Here is a 19035-nt window from a genome sequence, read left to right on the forward strand (position 1 = left end):
CATAATCTAAAATCTAAAATTTATTTTCTTGTTAACATGAATGGTTTATGGTGAATAGCTAGATGATTATTGAATAATCGTACGAATAATTGAGGTTTTATTACTCTCGAGTGAAGGAAGAAATTAATTAAAATACACATTTTGTGTATACGAATACAAAAAAAGAATAGAAACTATTTTTTCAATTTTAAACAACTAACAAATTAATACTGGAAAAAAACGACAAGTACATAAGGTAAGTGATTGATCATATTAATATTTTTAAATATTAATGATTTTAAAAGTTTAAGACCTAATTAAAAAAATAGTACCACTTTTTTCTGAGATAGGTTTCTTTAAGGAAACTTATATTTAACAGAGTGAAATACTAAAACAGAACAACAGGCTAAGGTCAGAACCGTCCCAAGGGTTGGTGGCGCCCAGGGGCAAATTAATTACAACAACCCCCTCCCGACTCAATTAGAACGAAAAAAAGCCGAATCAAAGGGAGAAATTTTACCAAAGTGAATAACCCCCCGATCACGGCACCCAGGACAACTTTCCCTTTTCGGTGCGGTTTCAGCAGTTCTGGCTAAGGTAGAATTTAGAATAAATAGAAATGTTTCTATTCTAAGATAGAAAAATCAACAGTAACGCCTAGTAAAAATTTTGGTCTTCTGACTGTGGCCTTCTCTCTCATGCTATTTTGATAGATATCGTCGCTCTTGTGCGTAAAGGTCGCATATGACATTTTCAAACTTCTGAGATAATTGCCAAAAATAGTTTTCTAAGCTGCTCTCAAAGAGAGGATCATCAGGGCAATGTTTTTTCAATCCCAACTCCATCGGCCTGGTATACATTACCTCACTAATTCTCCCTTTAAGAATAGCTTAACAAACCATTTCTCCAATTACCTCAGAGATAGATATCCCATCTGAACCGTAGGTGTAACAGCAAAGATATGTCAATTACTGAGTAACAGCTTTCCTTAACGAGTAGGAAGGATTTCTACCATAAGATACAACTTGCTTTCTAGCAGCGGTGTAGCCAGAATCCCAATCCGGGAAGAGACCAACTCATTTTAGGGGGGTTGGAGGTTTAACTATGGAAAATGTCTTTCCATTATTATTACATTATCCAGCAGTGTACTTTTAAATACTTTCTCAGGTTTTCGTGATGAAGGCTCTAGAACTCTCAAATGCCCTCGGGCAAGTTCTCACTTCCCATGCTTTCATGAAACGGTATTCCTGAAGAAAGAAAATTTTTTTCAGGGATAACCAAGAACCATCAGTACTTCATTTTATATTAAAATGATCCTACTTGATGATGTTGCTGGTTTGATAAAATGATTAGGGCCACATTTATATTGCTAAAGACCCAAATAGTCTTTCACTTGGAAAATTTTATTAAATACGTAATTTATCTGGGCTTATCTTGGGCTTATTGAATTGAAGTTATCAAGTACTTTGCAGTAGGTTGCATCAAGACAAGGCTAATTGTAGAAAGAGAAAAGCCAAAACAGATAGTCCAAGTAATTGAGAGGCAAATGTTTGAATGGCTGCGGCACTGGTAAATGGCGGGAGTAAGCATGACTCTCTTATTGGACACATACTTATTTTTTAGCATTTGAAAAGACATGCCTGGTTAGAGTCTCAGACATGTTGACCAAAAATTTAAAATTGACCTAGGACCGTTAGATTGCCTGTAATGAGAGGCAAAGAAGGCAAGGCACGCTCGCCTATGGTCTTAAGAAGGTTGACCAAGAATTTAGAGTTGACATAGTACCATTAATTTGCTTGAAATATCAGGCAAACAATCGTTTAAATCCATCTTCATCTTTCCAATAGTACCTACTCGTTGCCTAAGGTCAGCCCCACATTCTGAGAAAATTTCGATTTTTCACAAATTTTTCAAATTTTTGGGTCACTTGCCCGAGATTCTGAGCGGGTGGGCGCCCCCAAATACTGTCCCAAATTCCTCTCTCAATTTAGCACATGTTCACGGATTCCCACCGTCTCCAATCATTTTCCAAAAAGTATCTATTCTCAGCTCAGTCCAGCAATCTGAGCAAATTTCAACTTTTTCAAGTTTTGGGTGAGTTAAGCAAAGTTTTAATCAAACAGTTCGTAGTAACGAACTGTAAATGAGGAGCGACCCGGCTAAATACTAATCGGAACTCTAAAAACCGGAATTTTGATACAAATAGATATATCAAAAGAATCGGCTTATTATGCTGATTTCAAATAAATAAGTTTCATGACTGGGTATATACATTTCATGAATGGGTATTAGTTATACCCATTAAAGGCTACGAGCCTGAGAAAATTTACCTTATTTTAAAAAAAAGTGGAAACACCCCCTAGAGGCTACAGAATCTTAACGAAAACCATACAATCAGATTCAGTGTATCAGAAAACCCTACTGTAGAGTTTTCAAGCTCCTGTCTGCATAAACATGGAATTCTGTATTTTTGTCAGAAGAAAGGTCACGAATGCGTGTTTATTTTTTGTTTTTTTTTTGTTGTTTTTTTTTCTCCAGGGGGTGACCGTATAGACCCAGTGGTCTTAGAATAGCGTGCGAAGGCTCATTCGAACGGAAATTTAAAGTTCTAATGCCCTTTTCAAGTAATCAAACAGATTGGAGGGCAACTAGGCCCCATCCCCTTTTTTCCTAAAATCGTCCGATCAAAATTTTGAGATAGCTGTTTTGTTTATCATAGTTGAAAGGCCCAATAATTATATTTTTATAACTATTCCTTTGGATACTACATGACCCCCCCCCTCCCACACAGCCCCAAGGGACAGGTCTTTAAGTTATACAATTTCCCCATTGTTTATGCATAGTATTTGTTATTGGAAAGTATGTAGGCTATACATTTTTGCATGGGGGGGGGGACAAATTTTCTGCTGTTTTTTTCGACGGGGGAATTTTCCATGGGGAGGAATGTTTCCAGGGGGTGAACTTATCAGGAGAAATTATGCACTGGGGAATTTGCCAGAATTCTTAAACAAAATTATTTTTATATGTCTTGCTTTCTCTTTTCTGTCTCAATTTTACGCGTGGAGTTGTTAAGAGTAACTGTCAGGGGTAAATTTTCACCGGGATCGAATTGTCTAGAGGATATTTCCATGGGGAGGGGGTTTCTCCATGGAGGTGGGACCAGATTTCCCGGCATTATTTAAAAAGCGATCAGAAATTAAATGAAACCAAACAAGTTTTTTCAACTGAAAGTAAGGACCAACATTAAAACTTAAAACGAACATAAATTATTACGTATATAAAGGGGATTCCCCCTCCTCAACACCTCGCTCTTTACGCTAAAGTTTAAGTTTTGTCCAAATTCTTTAAAAACGACTCCTGAAACACAAGAATCGTTTACTTAGAACAATAAGAACCTTTTTTAAAAGTACTAAAAAACTGTTGCGTAAAGAGCGAGCTGTTGAGGAGGGATCAATCCCCTTCATATACGTAATCATTTCTGTTAGTTTTAATTTTTAATGTTGCTCCTTACTTTCAGTTGAAAATACTTGTTTTTTTATTTAATTCCACTATAGGTATTAATACGATTGTAAGGGTTGCTAGAAATGATTTAGAAATTTAATAGTTCTTAGTTTCGCGTGGTAACATGTAACAAAATGTGGTAACAAAAGCAGAGTCTCTATTTGCATAGAGGTGCAGCGACAATTGGTGTTGCTGTGGTAAAAAGTGGTAAGTGGTAGCAAAACTATAGTTTCTATTTGCTTAGAGTTGCAGCAAAAATTTGCTGTCGCTGTGGTAAAATGTGGTAGCAAAAGTGCACTTTCTATTTGCATAGAGTTGCAGCACCAATGTGTGTTGCTGTGGTAAAATGTGGTAACAAAAGGATAGTTTCTATATGCATAGAGTAGCAGCAAGTATTTTGTGTGCAAATTTCTAGGTTTCTAAAATTTCCTCCGTAGTTTCCTATATCTTGTATAGTTTTTGTATTTATTTTTAATTTTGGTCACAATTTTCACAAAAATCAGAAAAATTAAAATAAATAAGGATTAAAGAATCAAAAAGACACAATTAAAAAAAATTTTAAACGTTGAATAAAAGACTAATAATCCAAAAAATAAATAATCAAACTTTACCAACTAAAGGATACCAAGCAGCTCCATTAACAGTTCCATTTTGGACTGCAGCTGCTCCAGGCTTGCAAGGGAGCCCTTGGTGCCTTGTTGGATGCGTAGAGGCATAAGAGGAAGCCAAATATTTGAATACGTCTGTATCAGGAGTCAACGCAGGTGCCGTAATATATGGCTGCGTTACTGGAAAGTTAGAAAACACAAAACTTATCTTTAAAGCAGAAAAATAGAAAAAGAAACTTAATTGTGCTGTCTTTTTTTGCTTGCTTTATTCTATAAAGTTTGACTTTGATTATTCTGAAAATATCATGTTAAGAATTTGCCACATTATATAAAAATTCCCGGGTCTCCCTCATATGGGATGTTAGACCCGGATCTGGGCCAGGTACGGATCGAAAGGTGAGGGACACACCTTCCCCTGCTAAAAAATTACCAAAGAGTTTCTACAGAGGCTTTTTGAATATCATTTTCATTATTGATAACCAGAGGCGTCGTTTGAGGGAGGGGGGGTGGCAGTGGCCCCCCAAAAATATTGAAAAAATTATTATATATTAAATTCCCCGTGGCGATCCGGATTCCCGCCAATAAAAAATATCTCTTGCTATCTCTTGCCTCCCCCCAATAAAAATGCTGGAGATTCGCCCCAGTTGATAACCCTGTCAAAAATATAAAGCAAAAAATATTATTCCAATAATAATTGCTTGCGTTCAAAATTCAACATCCTTTGCCTTTCAAGTACCCCCTTCCCCTCTCATCACGGAAAAAAACTAACTCTAGATCCATATACGACTGAGTTTTCGAACTTTTGAATAGGGTTTCATGCATACATTGTATTTCTCAAAAACATGTTGTTAACTTCAAGTGCATACATAAGATTATTCAAAGTTCATTTTAGATACCAGATTAGATCTTAAGATATGATTCTCTAACAATACTCACAGTCAAATAAGGTGTGAAGATGAACATACCAATTAAATATGAATTTCAAAAAGTAAACAGAAATAAACAAGACAGAAAAGTGGAGACATCAAAGCCTTGAAAAACAGTATAAAAATAAATAAAATATTTAAGTGAAAAGTACCAAACTTTACAAAAAAAAACTTACCACCATAAAAACCATTTGAAAACATTTATATTATGATAAATAACATATAACATTTATTTTAGATGATAAATAAAACCAATCATATAATTCCATTTAATAAAGTTTTAACAAAAAATTCAACAAAAAAAAAAATATCTTATTTTTCTTTAATTAACTAAAACTAAAATAAATATATATTCTTAATTATTTTAAAAAATTTATATAATTAATGGGGGGGGCACGGCGGTACGCAGAGGGAGGGGGGGGCTAGGGGAGTTTGAACCCACCCCCAAAAAGGTTTGTTTGACTCGTAAAAACAGAACAAAAATGGATATAAACAAATTTTGTATGCGTTTTCTGAGTTTTTTGTGTGTAAATCCCCCCCCGCAAAAATCTTTGAGTAAAAACCCCTCCAAAAAATCCTGGGTACGACCTTGTTTCGGGGAATAGGTACAACGGATTCTTTTTTTGTGAGGGAAGAACTGAAATACAAGAAAACAAAATTTTAAACTTTTCTTGGGCAGTAGCTGGGAAGAAGGTGAGACTGTCCTACATGTCAATTTTGAAGTACCAGATACAACCGTTGGTCTTACCTACAATGAAATTATTAATTCATGAGTTAATCATGCTGTAATAAACCCGATTATTAAATAAAAATATTTCTCTGGCCTTTTTTTCGCACTGAAAACATACCTTATCATACTTATTGTAAACGTTCAGATTTTGAGCAAATATTGACATAAATTATTTGAGGTATCGTACAAGAGTAGGAACTGGCGCTGGTGTCGACAAAAAACTCTCAACGCCATCTAGCGTTTGTCGACACTTGGACATTTTTTCTGTGTAATAAGAAGAATAATTAATTTAATTTGTGTAGTCCATAAAATAATGTAGTAATAAGTGCCTGATCTCAGTTCCAGACAGAAAAACGATTACAAAGCTTGAAAAATGATACGTGTAGCCAAATTCTAGATGACACTGATGGCTTAATTTTTGCCGACACTCGGACCAGTTCCCACTCTTTTAGTATAAATACACCGTAATTCAGCCAACTTCGTGACGGCATTTACGTAAGGAGCACAAAACCGGTACAACAAAAGAACCATACATTAATCTCAATTCGGGCTACAGTTTTAAATTTGAAAATAACTGAAAAACAAAACTGATCAGATAGGACTGAAAACTGATCACTGATCAGTGAAGAACTGATCACCGATCAATGAGGAACGAAAACTGATCAGGTAAAACTGAAAAACAAAACAGATCAGGTAGGATTTTCACTTCCGGTATTATTTTTACTACTTTAAATAAAAAATTTGAATTAGTAGATTTGCCTTTCTTTAGGATATACTATCAACTTTGGTAGCCTAGATTTATTGGTAAAAAAAAATGATAACAAATAAGAGCATCAAGCGTCGATAGTTGTTACCTCAAGTGATTCTTCTAAGAACCAGTATTTAAACCATGAAGTAAATTTTATTTGATAGTAAAATTTTAATCTTTAAACAATTAAAAGAAAGCAACTCTTACTTGCATTGGGTGAGTTATCAAACGGGTATGTTACAACCAATGCTCCACCATGAAGGCTGGCGGAGAGAACAAAACTTTCTTTTGCTATCCATGATCTAAAAATAAAAACAACATTGTAATTAAAGAAAGGGATACAAAAAAAAAACACACGCTGTACTGTCACAAGAGCCCCCCACCTAAAATTCAGCTTATGGGTGCCCATGTACAGAACTAAGCCATTGAGCACATAACCGAAAAAAGGTGGATAGAATCGGCAGCAACAGAGCACCAAGACATCTGCACCATAATTAGACGAGATATGACTTTGTCACCAGTATTATAGAAGCCAAATAGATTAAAACAACATAAAATAACTGACACTTTTTCTCAAGGTATTCCCGATGGTGGACAGATGAAACTATATTTCAGTCAACATTTATTATAAAAAACATTCAAGTAGAAATAGCAAAAAAACATAAAACAACTAGAACAAATACTGACTGATAAAAAAGGAAGCAAGGATAAAGATCCACCCGAGCCATTGATGGCGCATGGAGCGTTGAATCAACGTTTCAGTTACTGGACGCATCTTACAGGGACATCTACCAGTCCTGTCTCCCAGCCTTGCAGCATCGGGAATCACGCCTCGGGCCCCATCGTGCCTAGTAGGGCAATAACGATTGACCAAAGTGGTTAATTCAGAGCAGAAAGGGTCATGAGTTTTTCTCACTACTGAATGTTTTCCAAAGATTTCTGGTTCTTACTAGCATATATTTTAACTATTTCTTCCTGTAGTTTTGTAGAACTTGTTCCGTTTCTGCTTAATATTTCCCCAAGTGAAATACTTCGTTTTATTTTATCTTTCTGCACATAGAATCCTGGTTTTCTTTTCTAAAGCCATTTAATAATTTAATTTATATAAATTATAATTTAGCTTAAGCTTTAAGCTTAACTGAAATACTTCGTTTTATTTTATCTTTCTACACATAGAATCCTGGTTTTCTTTTCTAAAGCCATTTAATAATTTAATTTATATAAATAATAATTTAGCTTAAGCTTTAAGCTTAACTGAAATACTTCGTTTTATTTTATCTTTCTGCACATAGAATCCTGGTTTTCTTTTCTAAAGCCATTTAATAATTTAATTTATATAAATAATAATTTAGCTTAAGCTTTAAGCTTAACTGAAATACTTCGTTTTATTTTTTTACTGCACATAGAATCCTGGTTGATTCATAAAAAAGAAAGACACAAATTTTAAAGAAGGCTTAATGCATGCCACAATCCAGCAAATCTTGGCCATTAGCTAGCTATATTTTAAGCCAAGTGTCACTGACTTAAAATACATCCTTAATAATATTTCATATTTAATTATATTTATTTTGTAAATGTAATTGACATATTTCAAGAGAACAAATTATATCATTCCCTCCTCCCAAGAGTGAACGTATCGATTTTATATCTATGACGCATACAACATTACAAAAGGAACATAGCCAAGTATAAAATACCCAGTGTAACTAGTCTATTTACAAAAGGTGTTTTAAGAAGTTTCATAATGCCTAGAGTAGAGCAAGTAAAGAGAGTAATTATAATGCCTAGAGGACAAATCAAGAACCTAGACATTCAAACGTGACAATCCGATCTGGCTGGATCTGACCAATCCAAGCAGCTAAGGTAAAGGGTATTGAACAAAAGTCAAAAGTAATGATAAACAAAAACGAAGAACAAAGAAATATACAGTCAGAATACTTACGTCAGCGAAAATCACAACGAGTCAAAAACAAAAGGGAAGAACAATGGAATATCCAGTTCGTAGATAATCGGCAGCAAGAACTAAAACAAGTCAAAACAAAAGTGAATTTCAAAGAAATATTCGGTTACAATACATATGACAACGAGGAGTGGAACGAATTAAAAATGAAAGTAAAAAGCGAAGAATTAAGCGGTTAAAAGATATGCGACATCGATAAAAAATAAATATGCGGTTAGAAGATAAGTGGCAGCGAGAATTACAAGCAACATCAAGAAAGCGAGTATGACTGGCCCCAAAAACCATCAAAATAGGTCAGGACTTTCAGGAAGAGTTCGTATTTTTCTCAGAATGGTTGTAACAAACCTGTGGTGATGTCATGACATCAACAAGAGGCTCACGTCTGTGGTTAAAAGACAAGCGACAATGAGAATCCACATATACAAGCCTGCCACGTGCCAAGTGCCGGGGTCTGGTGGCGAAACGGCAGGACTTTCATATATGTGTGTATATATATATATATATATATATATATATATATATATATATATATATATATATATATATATATATATATATATATATATATATATATATATATAATATATATATATATATATATATATATATATATATATATATATATATATATATATATATATATATATATACAACACTGAAAATTGGAAAAGCAATTGCCTTGGGAAGCAAATCCTAGGCCACCTAGGTTACCCGCTCTAGGTCCTAGAGCCTAAGTGTGGCTCCAGAGCCACTATCTCCAAAATCAACGAATTACCAAAATTCCAATTCATCTGATTTACCCTGGACTGTCAGAGAAAAGTGACTGGAAGTACATTTAATCCGTCGATCATATTATTTTATTATTACTAAAATACTATTACACAAGCGAAACGGTTATTCGGCCCAAAAAGCTTGGCTTGCTGTGGGCCACACAATACATTAATAAAGCACTGAAATAAGCATAAGCAATACACTAAAATCACGCAGTACATACAAAATAAAAAAAAAGGAGAACATACACTATAATACAGTAAAAATACTTAAAAGACAAGCAGTAATAATAATGATAATCAGAAAAAAAGAAAGTGTGAAAACAAAAAAAAGACCAAGTTGGTATAAGAGCATGAAAAAAAAGGAGTTGGAAAAATTCCTGAAAATAGTTTTAAAAGAAGAGGAGAGAGATATATCGGTTGGGATAGAGTTGGGATATCGGTTGGGATCTCTAAAGCGAAATCGACTGAAGAATTAGGGATTTTTTGTTGGCTATCGAATTATCCTTGTTCTGTGAATTATTAATCAACTGGCTCTTTAAGCCACCTTATTAGATACGATTTACAAGTGGCTTTTATGCGACATGAAAGATGACGATATAAAAATCTAAGAAGTGTCCTCACAAAGGAGTATCGATGTAAGGGACCCGTCTTCCCAGAAGAAACATTTACAAGCACACTTGGGTTTACGACGTCATGCTTTAAGCAACAAAGTCGCCAAAAACAAGAAAAAAATAAGTTGATTCCCGGCCAGGGAAGAAAGAGAAAAATGCAAACACTTCGGCTTAAATTTCCACTCAGCCATCCTAGATGGAGGATGAAGAATAAAAAGTCAACAGGACAATATAAAAATACAAACCTAGAAAAACAAAAACTAAAGTTGAAGAGGCCCTTTCTTAAGCAAAGGTGAAGAGGGCCTTTTCAGGACGGCTGAGCGGATGTCACAACCGAAATATACGAATTTTTCTCCTTTTTACTAATGACCGTGACTTACCTCGCTTTCCATCGCTGTCATATGCTTCCTCATTTTGTGATGATCTCAAATTATTTACAGCAACGTCCCCTCCTAGGAAAAAATACCCTAATCTCCCAAAATTTGGGAATTTATGTATGCAAACCGAGACATATCACTCACTTACTTGTAGGCTTCCGTTTCTTGTTGTGGATGTTTCATATTCGTTTTAAAATAGTCAGGGAAATTTCTATTCAAGTCAAAACCCATTGCATTGTATCTGAAAAAAAATATTGGTCAGATAATTATGGGCATTGTTGGGAGGAAGTACACTAAATTAGGCCATCAACCCTTTGATTTTCCAAGAAGAGACTCTTAGGGAATTGATTAGTAAAAAACAGCTACGACAAGACAAATAAGCATCTTTGAATACATTGCTATATATATTAGGTTTTAAGCGTACCACTGAAAACTTTAAGCTCTAAGAAAAACCACTGAAAACTTTAAGCTCTAAGAAAAATGTATTTTAAATATTGGTAATGAACAGTCAAAACCACTTGTCTACATATATATTATTTTATATATTGTTGCATGTATATTATATATTGCTGCACATAATTACATATTATTCAGAAGAGCAAAAAAAAACGCAAACACCAACAAATACAAATATAATATAACAATTTAGGATACGAGACATGAATTTAAACTTCGAACGTCATTTCGGTATTTCTTCAACTTGAACACGTTTCCCAAAGTTAGCTTTACAGAAATACATTAGAGTCGGGTTAGAAAAAAAAGGGCGGAATAGTACGGATACATGGTTTTCAAATAAACTTTCAAATGGGGATAAATCCATTTATTTAGCCAGTGAAAAAACAGGTACAACAGTCCAGATATTTGGGTCCCATATACAGCGACCGTCTTCAGTAGAAATACTCAGTAGAAGTAGAGTATTTCTACTGAAGACGGTCGCTGTATATGTGAGCGAAATATCTGGACTTTCGTACCTGTTTTTTCACTGTCTAAATAAATGGATTTATCTCCATTTGAAAGTTTATTTGTTCGTCTTAGAACGGCAGTGTGGTCTAAGAAAGCAACACCTAATTTAAAGGTGTTATGTCGAAAATACATGGTTTTCACCGCCTGCCTGCGATACAATAATTATGTAAATTATGAAATAACGTGATTTGCAAATTACGTTACAATGTAACGTAATAATATAATGTAATAATATAACGTAATAATATAACGTTATAATATAAATTATGAAAATAACTTGATAAGCAAGAGGCATAACATTCTCCAATATGTTTGGCTCTTTAATAAGTTTCTGCAGATTCATTAAAATATAAGGAAATAGTGGTAGAAGACTTTTTGCTTGTATAATTTGCAAAAATTCAATTACAAGCAAGAGTCGACAAGCACTTTCATCTTAAAGGAAGAGGGCTTAGACTCTTCTGCTGTGTCTGTGATTTGTTCACGGTATGTGTTCGAGGATAAGAAAAACACGTTTTCGGGCGTGTTCCCGGTCCGACGAAAAGTTAATGACATTTAATATTTTGTTCCAGATGAGAGCTATTTAATATCTGGAACGATCGAAAATTAAATCCGTATTAAATTTTGTATTAAATTTTTGTGAATGCATATTTACTGAATTAACTTCTGTACATTCATCATCAAAGTGGGGAAAATGGAGGCAAATGACCAATCTAATAGTAATTAATGAGTATTAAGGGATCAAAACTCACTTTTTTCATATTTTACTCATTCCTTATTAAAATTAATCGTGTTTTAATAAAAAATTACAATGCATATTAAGGCATTAGTTAATAAACTGTTCCAGGTTGGCAGTTAATTCGTATTAAATTTGAAGTAAATACGAATTAAATTGCAATGCCGGCCTGGAACACACTCTTCGTCGCTATCACATAGTAGCTTGGTTAGTTGATCTAACTTTGGCTAGTTGATCTACCTTTTATTCGTAGATCAAGAGTTATATGATAAGAATTATTTTGTATTGAACTTCCACTGTTTTGAGCTGAATCAAACATGTCTTTAAATTATTAATCCACCATAGAGTTAAGACTCGGCTGTTTCTCGTATTTAGGACAACCCTGAATACTATGTTAGAAATAGTCACAGGGCGTATCTAGAACAAAATCTTGGGGGAGGCCCAATATGACAAGGGCGCCAATGAGCAAAATCTTAGGGGGGTGGGAATGTAAGAAAGGGGCCAATAATTGACCAAACTGACAAATTTATTTAAAAAAAAGAGTAAAAAAGAAAAAAAAAACAGGATAAGAGGGTGCCATAAAAAAATTGGGGGAGAGGGCTCCCCTACCTCCTGTATCTGCCAGTGAATGGTCATCAATAAAAAACAACAGTTTTCAAAAGCATGCAAACAGAAATATTACGGCTTAAAACAAAAATAAATAATTCTTGGAATGGGGTATACCCGCTTTTCTAGGCCCACTCTTTACTGCTTACACTGAACTTTCAGCATATTATAGATATTTATTCTACTCTTAATAAGGCACAGGTTAAACTATAGAATAAACAGAGTGCTGAGGGGGAAGGCGTTTAGAAAGTGATAGACTGCATCATATACAGGGTAATTTTCTTCGATTTAGGTGTTAGTGTCACTCTATATTTTCATCATAAAATCTTGTTTTTTATTCAATTCCAGTTATGTTTATAGTCATATTGCTTTGTATCGATCCTCGACAGACCTTGCAATATTTTTTTATGTCAGTATTTCCCTTAATATGTATTTAATTCCAATTGGGGTAAATTGTAATTAAATAAAAAATCAAAGTTTTTCAATTGAAAGTAAGGAATAATATTAAAACTTAAAAGGAACAGAAATTGTTGAATTTCTCGTGTGTATCAGGAGTTGTTCTTAAAGAATCGGGGTTAAAAGGCAAACTTTAGCGTAAAGAGCGAGGTATTGATGAGGGGGCAATCTCCCTCATATACGGAATAATTTCCGTTTGTTTTAAGTTTTAAATGTTGCTACTTTAAGTTTTAATGTGCCTCCTTGTTTACTTGATTTTTGATCTTTTTTCACACAATTCTGGGAAATCGGCGTCCCTCCTCTATGGAAAATTCCCCCTCCACAAAAAATTATTCCCTGGAAAGTTCATCCCGAGTAAAATTGGCCCCATACAATACCATCCTCAGAAAACTTCCAGCGGACAATTCCACCTCGAAAATTCTTCTGAGGCTACTTTCATTTGAAAAAAAGAGTGGTTTCTTATTTAATTTCTGATCATTTTTCAAATAATGCCGGAAATCCTCTCCGTAGAAAATCTTTCCAGGAACTACCCATTCCCCAATGAAAATTTATCCCGCAGAAATAACACCCCCCCCCCACGGAAAAATTCCACAGACAATTCAAACCGCACGAAAAATTGCAACGAGATCGGTCCCATGGAACATCTCCACATGCAAAATTCAGTCGCTAACGTGAAAGTAAAACAAATAAAAAGAATATGGTATAATCGTTCTAGAAAATCCCCCGCTTGTGTAAAAATTTCCCCTGGAAAGTTTGCCCCTAGATACTTTCCTTCCCACGGAAGATCTCCCTCACCCCCCCCCCCCACCACCCAAAATGTCCCTATGCTTCTCAATAATAAATATCATATGTAAAAAATTGGAAAATTTCATAACTTACAGCCCTTTACCGAGGGGTTGTAGGGGGTCATGTCATTCCCAGAGGCATATCTATTGGACCTTTCAGCTATGCTGAACAAAATGGCTATCTAAAAATTTTGATCGGATGACTTTAGAAAAAAGGGGCGTAGGAGGGAGCTAGTTCCCCGTCAAATATTTTTGGTCTATTACAAAAGGCAATAAACCTTTCAATTTCTGCTTCAATGGGCCCTTTACTGATCTTCTAGGACCATTGGTTCAAAACGATTATCCCTGGAAAAAAAGACAAATAAAGACGCATCTTTTGGCGAACAACACAAAATTCCACATTATTGCAGATGGGAGCTTAGAAACTGTAAGTTAGGGTTCTCTGATAGTCTGAACCTGATGCTGCGATCCCTGACTTTTTTGGGAGTGTTTCCCACCTTTTTGGAAAATCAGACAAATTTTGTCCAGCTCATAAATTTTGATGGGTAAAATTAAAATTAATGAATTTTGTATATTTGGAATCAGCATAAAAATCGCTTTCTTTTAATGTATCTATTGTTATCAGAATGTCAATATTATCAAAGTCGCTCCTTACTTGCAGTTCGTTACCACGAACTGTTTGATGTGTGTCGTATTCATTGTTTCTGGAAGAACATCAGACTTTGGACGGCTTTCACATAATTCCTCAGTGAAATGTAAAAAACAAGCTACAGATTATATTATGAAATATTGTTGAAGTCTTTTTTTTGTCAAACGTTAATAACTGACGAAAAAGAAACATAAAGCACGAAAAAACATAAAGCAAAATCTACGTTTTTATTTCTTCTTGCTGCTGAAACTAGGGTGAATTGTTGCATAATTAAGGCTTTTTGTGATCCATACTCTTTCCTTCAAGTTCATCTAAAGGCCCTGTTCCAAAGCCTAAGGTGCCGGTACCCTGTGATAAAAGTGTTCTGGTACTTTCCCATTATATAGGCCTTTCTAAAAAGTCAAGTTTGGTTAAATGAAATAAAATAGGATTAATATATAATAGTTTATAAACAAATTTGGGCTTTATATTTGCACTTTAGGGGGGTGGGGGTGGGGGGTAAAGCATAGCATATATTAAATACGTAACCTAACCTAAGTACCTTTCCCGTCCCCCCCCCCCCCAAACCCCAAAAAACAACACTTTAAATATCGTATACGCAATGAAAACCCCGCTATGGATTGCATTACTCTATAGCCGTCTCTTGAATTGACCCGTCAAAAACAAGTTTTTCGTAACTGGTTTCCTTGTAAAGGCCCATATAATGGGAAAGTACCAGAGTTCTTGTCCAAAAGGGAGACTGCCAAGGCGTGCTTTCCTTTCCTGTTCTGTTTAACAGCTATGTTGTTGAGCCCCAAGAACATTGTCCTTCTTCTTACTTTCTAGTGATATCCATGCCTCTTTTATTACAAATTTCGATGATAAACATACATCATGTCAAACTATTGGATGTCTTCCTGAAATTTTCAAAAGTCTGCAAGATAACGCTTGATCTCAAACTTACCGAGGGACTTGGTCTTGAAAGTTCCTCGTTTTCACCTGACGTGAAAGTCCAATATGGAAGCCTTGTTTTCTCTCTGAACCCGTCAATAGGGAGTGTCATTTGTCTCTGCCTTCCATTCGTTCAACTCATTCTCACTCCTATCAGCCCCTGACAAACCAGAAGAATTGCTACAATATATTCATCTACAGTTACGGCAAAATTGCACTTCATCACACCTTTTTGCACATCTTTTAAACTCATTTGCACTTCTTCACATTCTGCACGTTGGTCCCTTTTGGAAGATGTTTACTAAATCAGAAAATAATTCGTTCCGGTTCTCCAGTTTTGCTAAACAGCAGCTTCCGCTCCCTCGTGGACCCGAAATAATTTAGGGGTTCGGAGTAGCTGACCCAGAGGAAGATGTAACTTAATTAAATGAAAACATAATAGAAACATTGTGATCTTTCCTTGGTAGCCTTTGCTAGTGCGTCGTGAATATTTAAGTTTATATATAACGTAAATATCTTACTAATATTTTTTATTGATCTAATTGGAGTTTCTATTTATTCGTTGTGAATTTTTGTTTCTCTTTCTGCTTTTTGCTCTTTCCTATCCGTTGTTTGCAGTATAACGTTACTGTATAGCGTTATGATGGGTTTTGCAACAGTTACTGTATAACGGGTTTTAGAATGAATAACAATCATAATAAGAGGGACTAAGCAAAAGACAAGGAGAAATAAAATTTTAAGAAATTATCGTGCAGAATTGCTCCAGGTCCATTTCCCCACTACTCTATTTTTGGAAAATTATCTATTATTTTTTTTTCCATCACAAAAAAACATCTAAAATAAAATAAAGTCAGTTTGGGCTAGGACACGAATTGGAGGGCTTTAGGTAAGATTCTTTTTTGGCGGTTTTTGAATTCCTTTCGGTGGGCGGGACGGGCTTTTTATAGCATGCCTAAGAACGCAAAAGTGTGCTATAAATAAATTTTATGGAAATTAAACTGTTATAAACGTAAAATATTATTTTCATTTGACGGTAGAAATAACAAATATTATTATTTCTAGTGAAATATAATAATAAATATTATCCGGTATTACTTGAAACACCGTCAAATATTACCGTGTGTACACCGTCAAATAAAAAATGTCATTTGACGGTAGAAATATAAAAATAAATATTATATCATTTATAATTATACTATAAACATAATAATATTATTATTGTAAGAAATAATAAATATTATAAAGAAAGGAAGAATTATTGCTGCTGTCAATGCGATTCGTATTGCATTGGATAGGTGTGATGATAATAAATTAAATTATTTTAAATGAATGACCTGGTTTTGTATCAATCTGAGGACAAAAAGAAGCAAATGCACAGCAGCCTAGGTCCCAAAGTAAAGATTTTGTTGTCTTCCCTTTTTTAGCAGGGGTAATCCCCCCTAGTCCCCCTCCCTGCCAGCATCTATGGTACTAGTAATTTCCAGTTAAAAATTATAAGTACGCTAGGAAGATTCTGTCTAAACTCGGTATGTCAGTATCCAGGATGGACAAATCGAATCCTAAATGGTGACCCAATTTATTGATTCTGTAACACACAAAAATTCAAAAGAATCTAAACTCTGGCGAATATTTTTCTAAAATTAGGACCCTAGGAAATTTAGTAAAAAAAACACGGGTGATTCGTAGCAGGTGAATATACATTAGCTGCAATTCACAAAAAATGAGAATATCATTGACATATAATAAAGTTCAATATTCTTAAAATTGAAATTTAAATATTTAAAGTAAGGTGATAGTCAGGTTTGTTGAAATTGTCAGCCACTATAACAGGTTAACAACTTATAGGGCCTGGAAATCTACTTAATTGACGGTTCAGACCGTCTCCCCTGTTAATCTAGAAAGTATCCGCGTTTTCTGTTAAAGTAATGGCTAGGTTTATCTTTAAAAATAGTCACCTTGTGGTGATAACACTTATTTACTTTTCTTAAACTAGTCCTAATTCATGTGGAGGTTTCTCCGATCCTCTTTCATTTTTGTTCCACCGCTCAAGATGTTCGACATTTTGCCAGCAATGGACTGATCCTGCAATAAATATAAGGCTTTTTAGACCAATTTGTGGGTGCCAAAGTGGTGCTCCCGAATTAGCGTTAATTTCCAGAAGATCACGATACTCATTCCGAACTAAAGGCAACATACGTATTTAATATACAAAAAGATTATGTTGTAAGTAACCTATAATCCACTTTAGATTCTTTTGGACAGGCTACTAATATCCCCAATATCAAGGGGGAGGTTTGAGGGGTTTGAACCCTCCCCCTAAATGTTTGTGTGACTCGTAAAACTTAACAAAAATGCATATATACAAATTCTTGATGCGATTTTTAAAGAATTCTTTTCAAAAATCCAAAAAATCCCCCCCCCCCGAACAAAAATCCTGGATACAATCCTGATCTGCTGACATCCTCAAAATCTAGAGAACTTCTCCTTCAATATATTTCTGGGCTATCCGTGCCACCTCCTTGTAAACACCATGCTAAGTTTGAAGCATTCGATCTGCTCAAGCTGAATGACATCCAGCCGTGCTAATATCAGGAATTTTGCACTATGATCACGCAATAGAGTGATCGATCATAAGTGATCAAACTGATCAATGATGTCTAAAAGAATTTCGGACTCTTTTTCTTAATTTCAGGATTCTCGACGTATGGTTAGTTACAAGCACCGCAGACAATATATTGAAAATGCAAATGCAGCTAAAGTATTAGAATGTCGGAAGGATTAGGTATTTAAATTCTAGCAGTAGACTATACTGCTAATACTACAATGGAAACTGGGAATACTTGCCTTCCCTGTCCGCCCTGACAAGACCCTTCTCTTGATACTTCAAAACCATCTGGATTCAAGGAGGGCAAGATATGAATCTTCGTATGATCCAGTAGCCATTTTACATAGGGTTCAGTGTGATATTTAGCCAGCAGATACTGAAAAAAAAAGATTAAAAATAAATCATAAAAGGAAAAAATATTCAAAAAACTGTTCTTGTATATTTCTAAAAGATTGTACATTTTTGAATAAATCTTTTTTTATGTTCTTGTGCGTTTCCATCGTTTCTTATGCGTTCTTTGGGCTTTGTTTCTTAAACAATCAAAACAACGCTTGCCACCTGAAGTTTCAGATATGTCTCAGGCAAGGCCGTATCCAGGATTTTTGTCCGGGGTGTGGGGCAGATTTACAAAAAAAAAAACTTTAAAAGATGCATTAGAAATGTGTTTTCATGTTTTTTTATTACGTTTTACGAGTCAGACAAACATTTCAAGGGGGAGGGGTTGAAACCCCCCACCCCCTATCGATACGGCTTTGGTCTCTAATGCCTTACAAATGTTTGAAATTTGTTGTTACAATAAACTAAAGTTTTTACCACATTCACGTTTCTTTTCTTTTCTTTTAGTTTTTGAATAGCGTTTTTACACCTTTTTATGATGTTTTCTAAAGTGTGTTAACTGTTTAACCCAATATTCGTTTCAATTATTCCTATTTCCTAGTGATCGGAATTTTATCATAGTGCATCAGGGACATACTCAGAAGGGGAAGGGGCTTGGCCTCATAGTCTGTTTTTCTTTGAATTTAGATGTTTGCAAGAAGGTTAAGAAGATTTGAGCCTGATTTTAACAGCTTTTTTGTATAACTACCGTCTATTTTC

General features: G+C 34.8%; 1 protein-coding gene across 1 annotated transcript in view; it reads right to left on the reverse strand.

Moving 5' to 3' along the window:
- LOC148955083 (carboxypeptidase D-like) overlaps positions 1-19035 on the reverse strand; it is a 91405-nt gene that overhangs the window by 15563 nt on the left and 56807 nt on the right. Inside the window, exons 7-10 of the mRNA XM_089100182.1 lie at positions 18180-18316; positions 10362-10454; positions 6700-6794; positions 4092-4268 (exon numbers count right to left, since the gene is read on the reverse strand). Coding sequence (XP_088956308.1) covers positions 4092-4268; positions 6700-6794; positions 10362-10454; positions 18180-18316 — 502 coding nt within the window. The remainder of the gene's footprint in view (positions 1-4091; positions 4269-6699; positions 6795-10361; positions 10455-18179; positions 18317-19035) is intronic.

The sequence above is a fragment of the Artemia sp. Qi Xiang Cuo genome, chromosome 2, assembly GCF_049724085.1.
Source record: "Artemia sp. Qi Xiang Cuo chromosome 2, ASM4972408v1, whole genome shotgun sequence".
NCBI lineage: Eukaryota > Metazoa > Arthropoda > Branchiopoda > Anostraca > Artemiidae > Artemia > Artemia sp. Qi Xiang Cuo.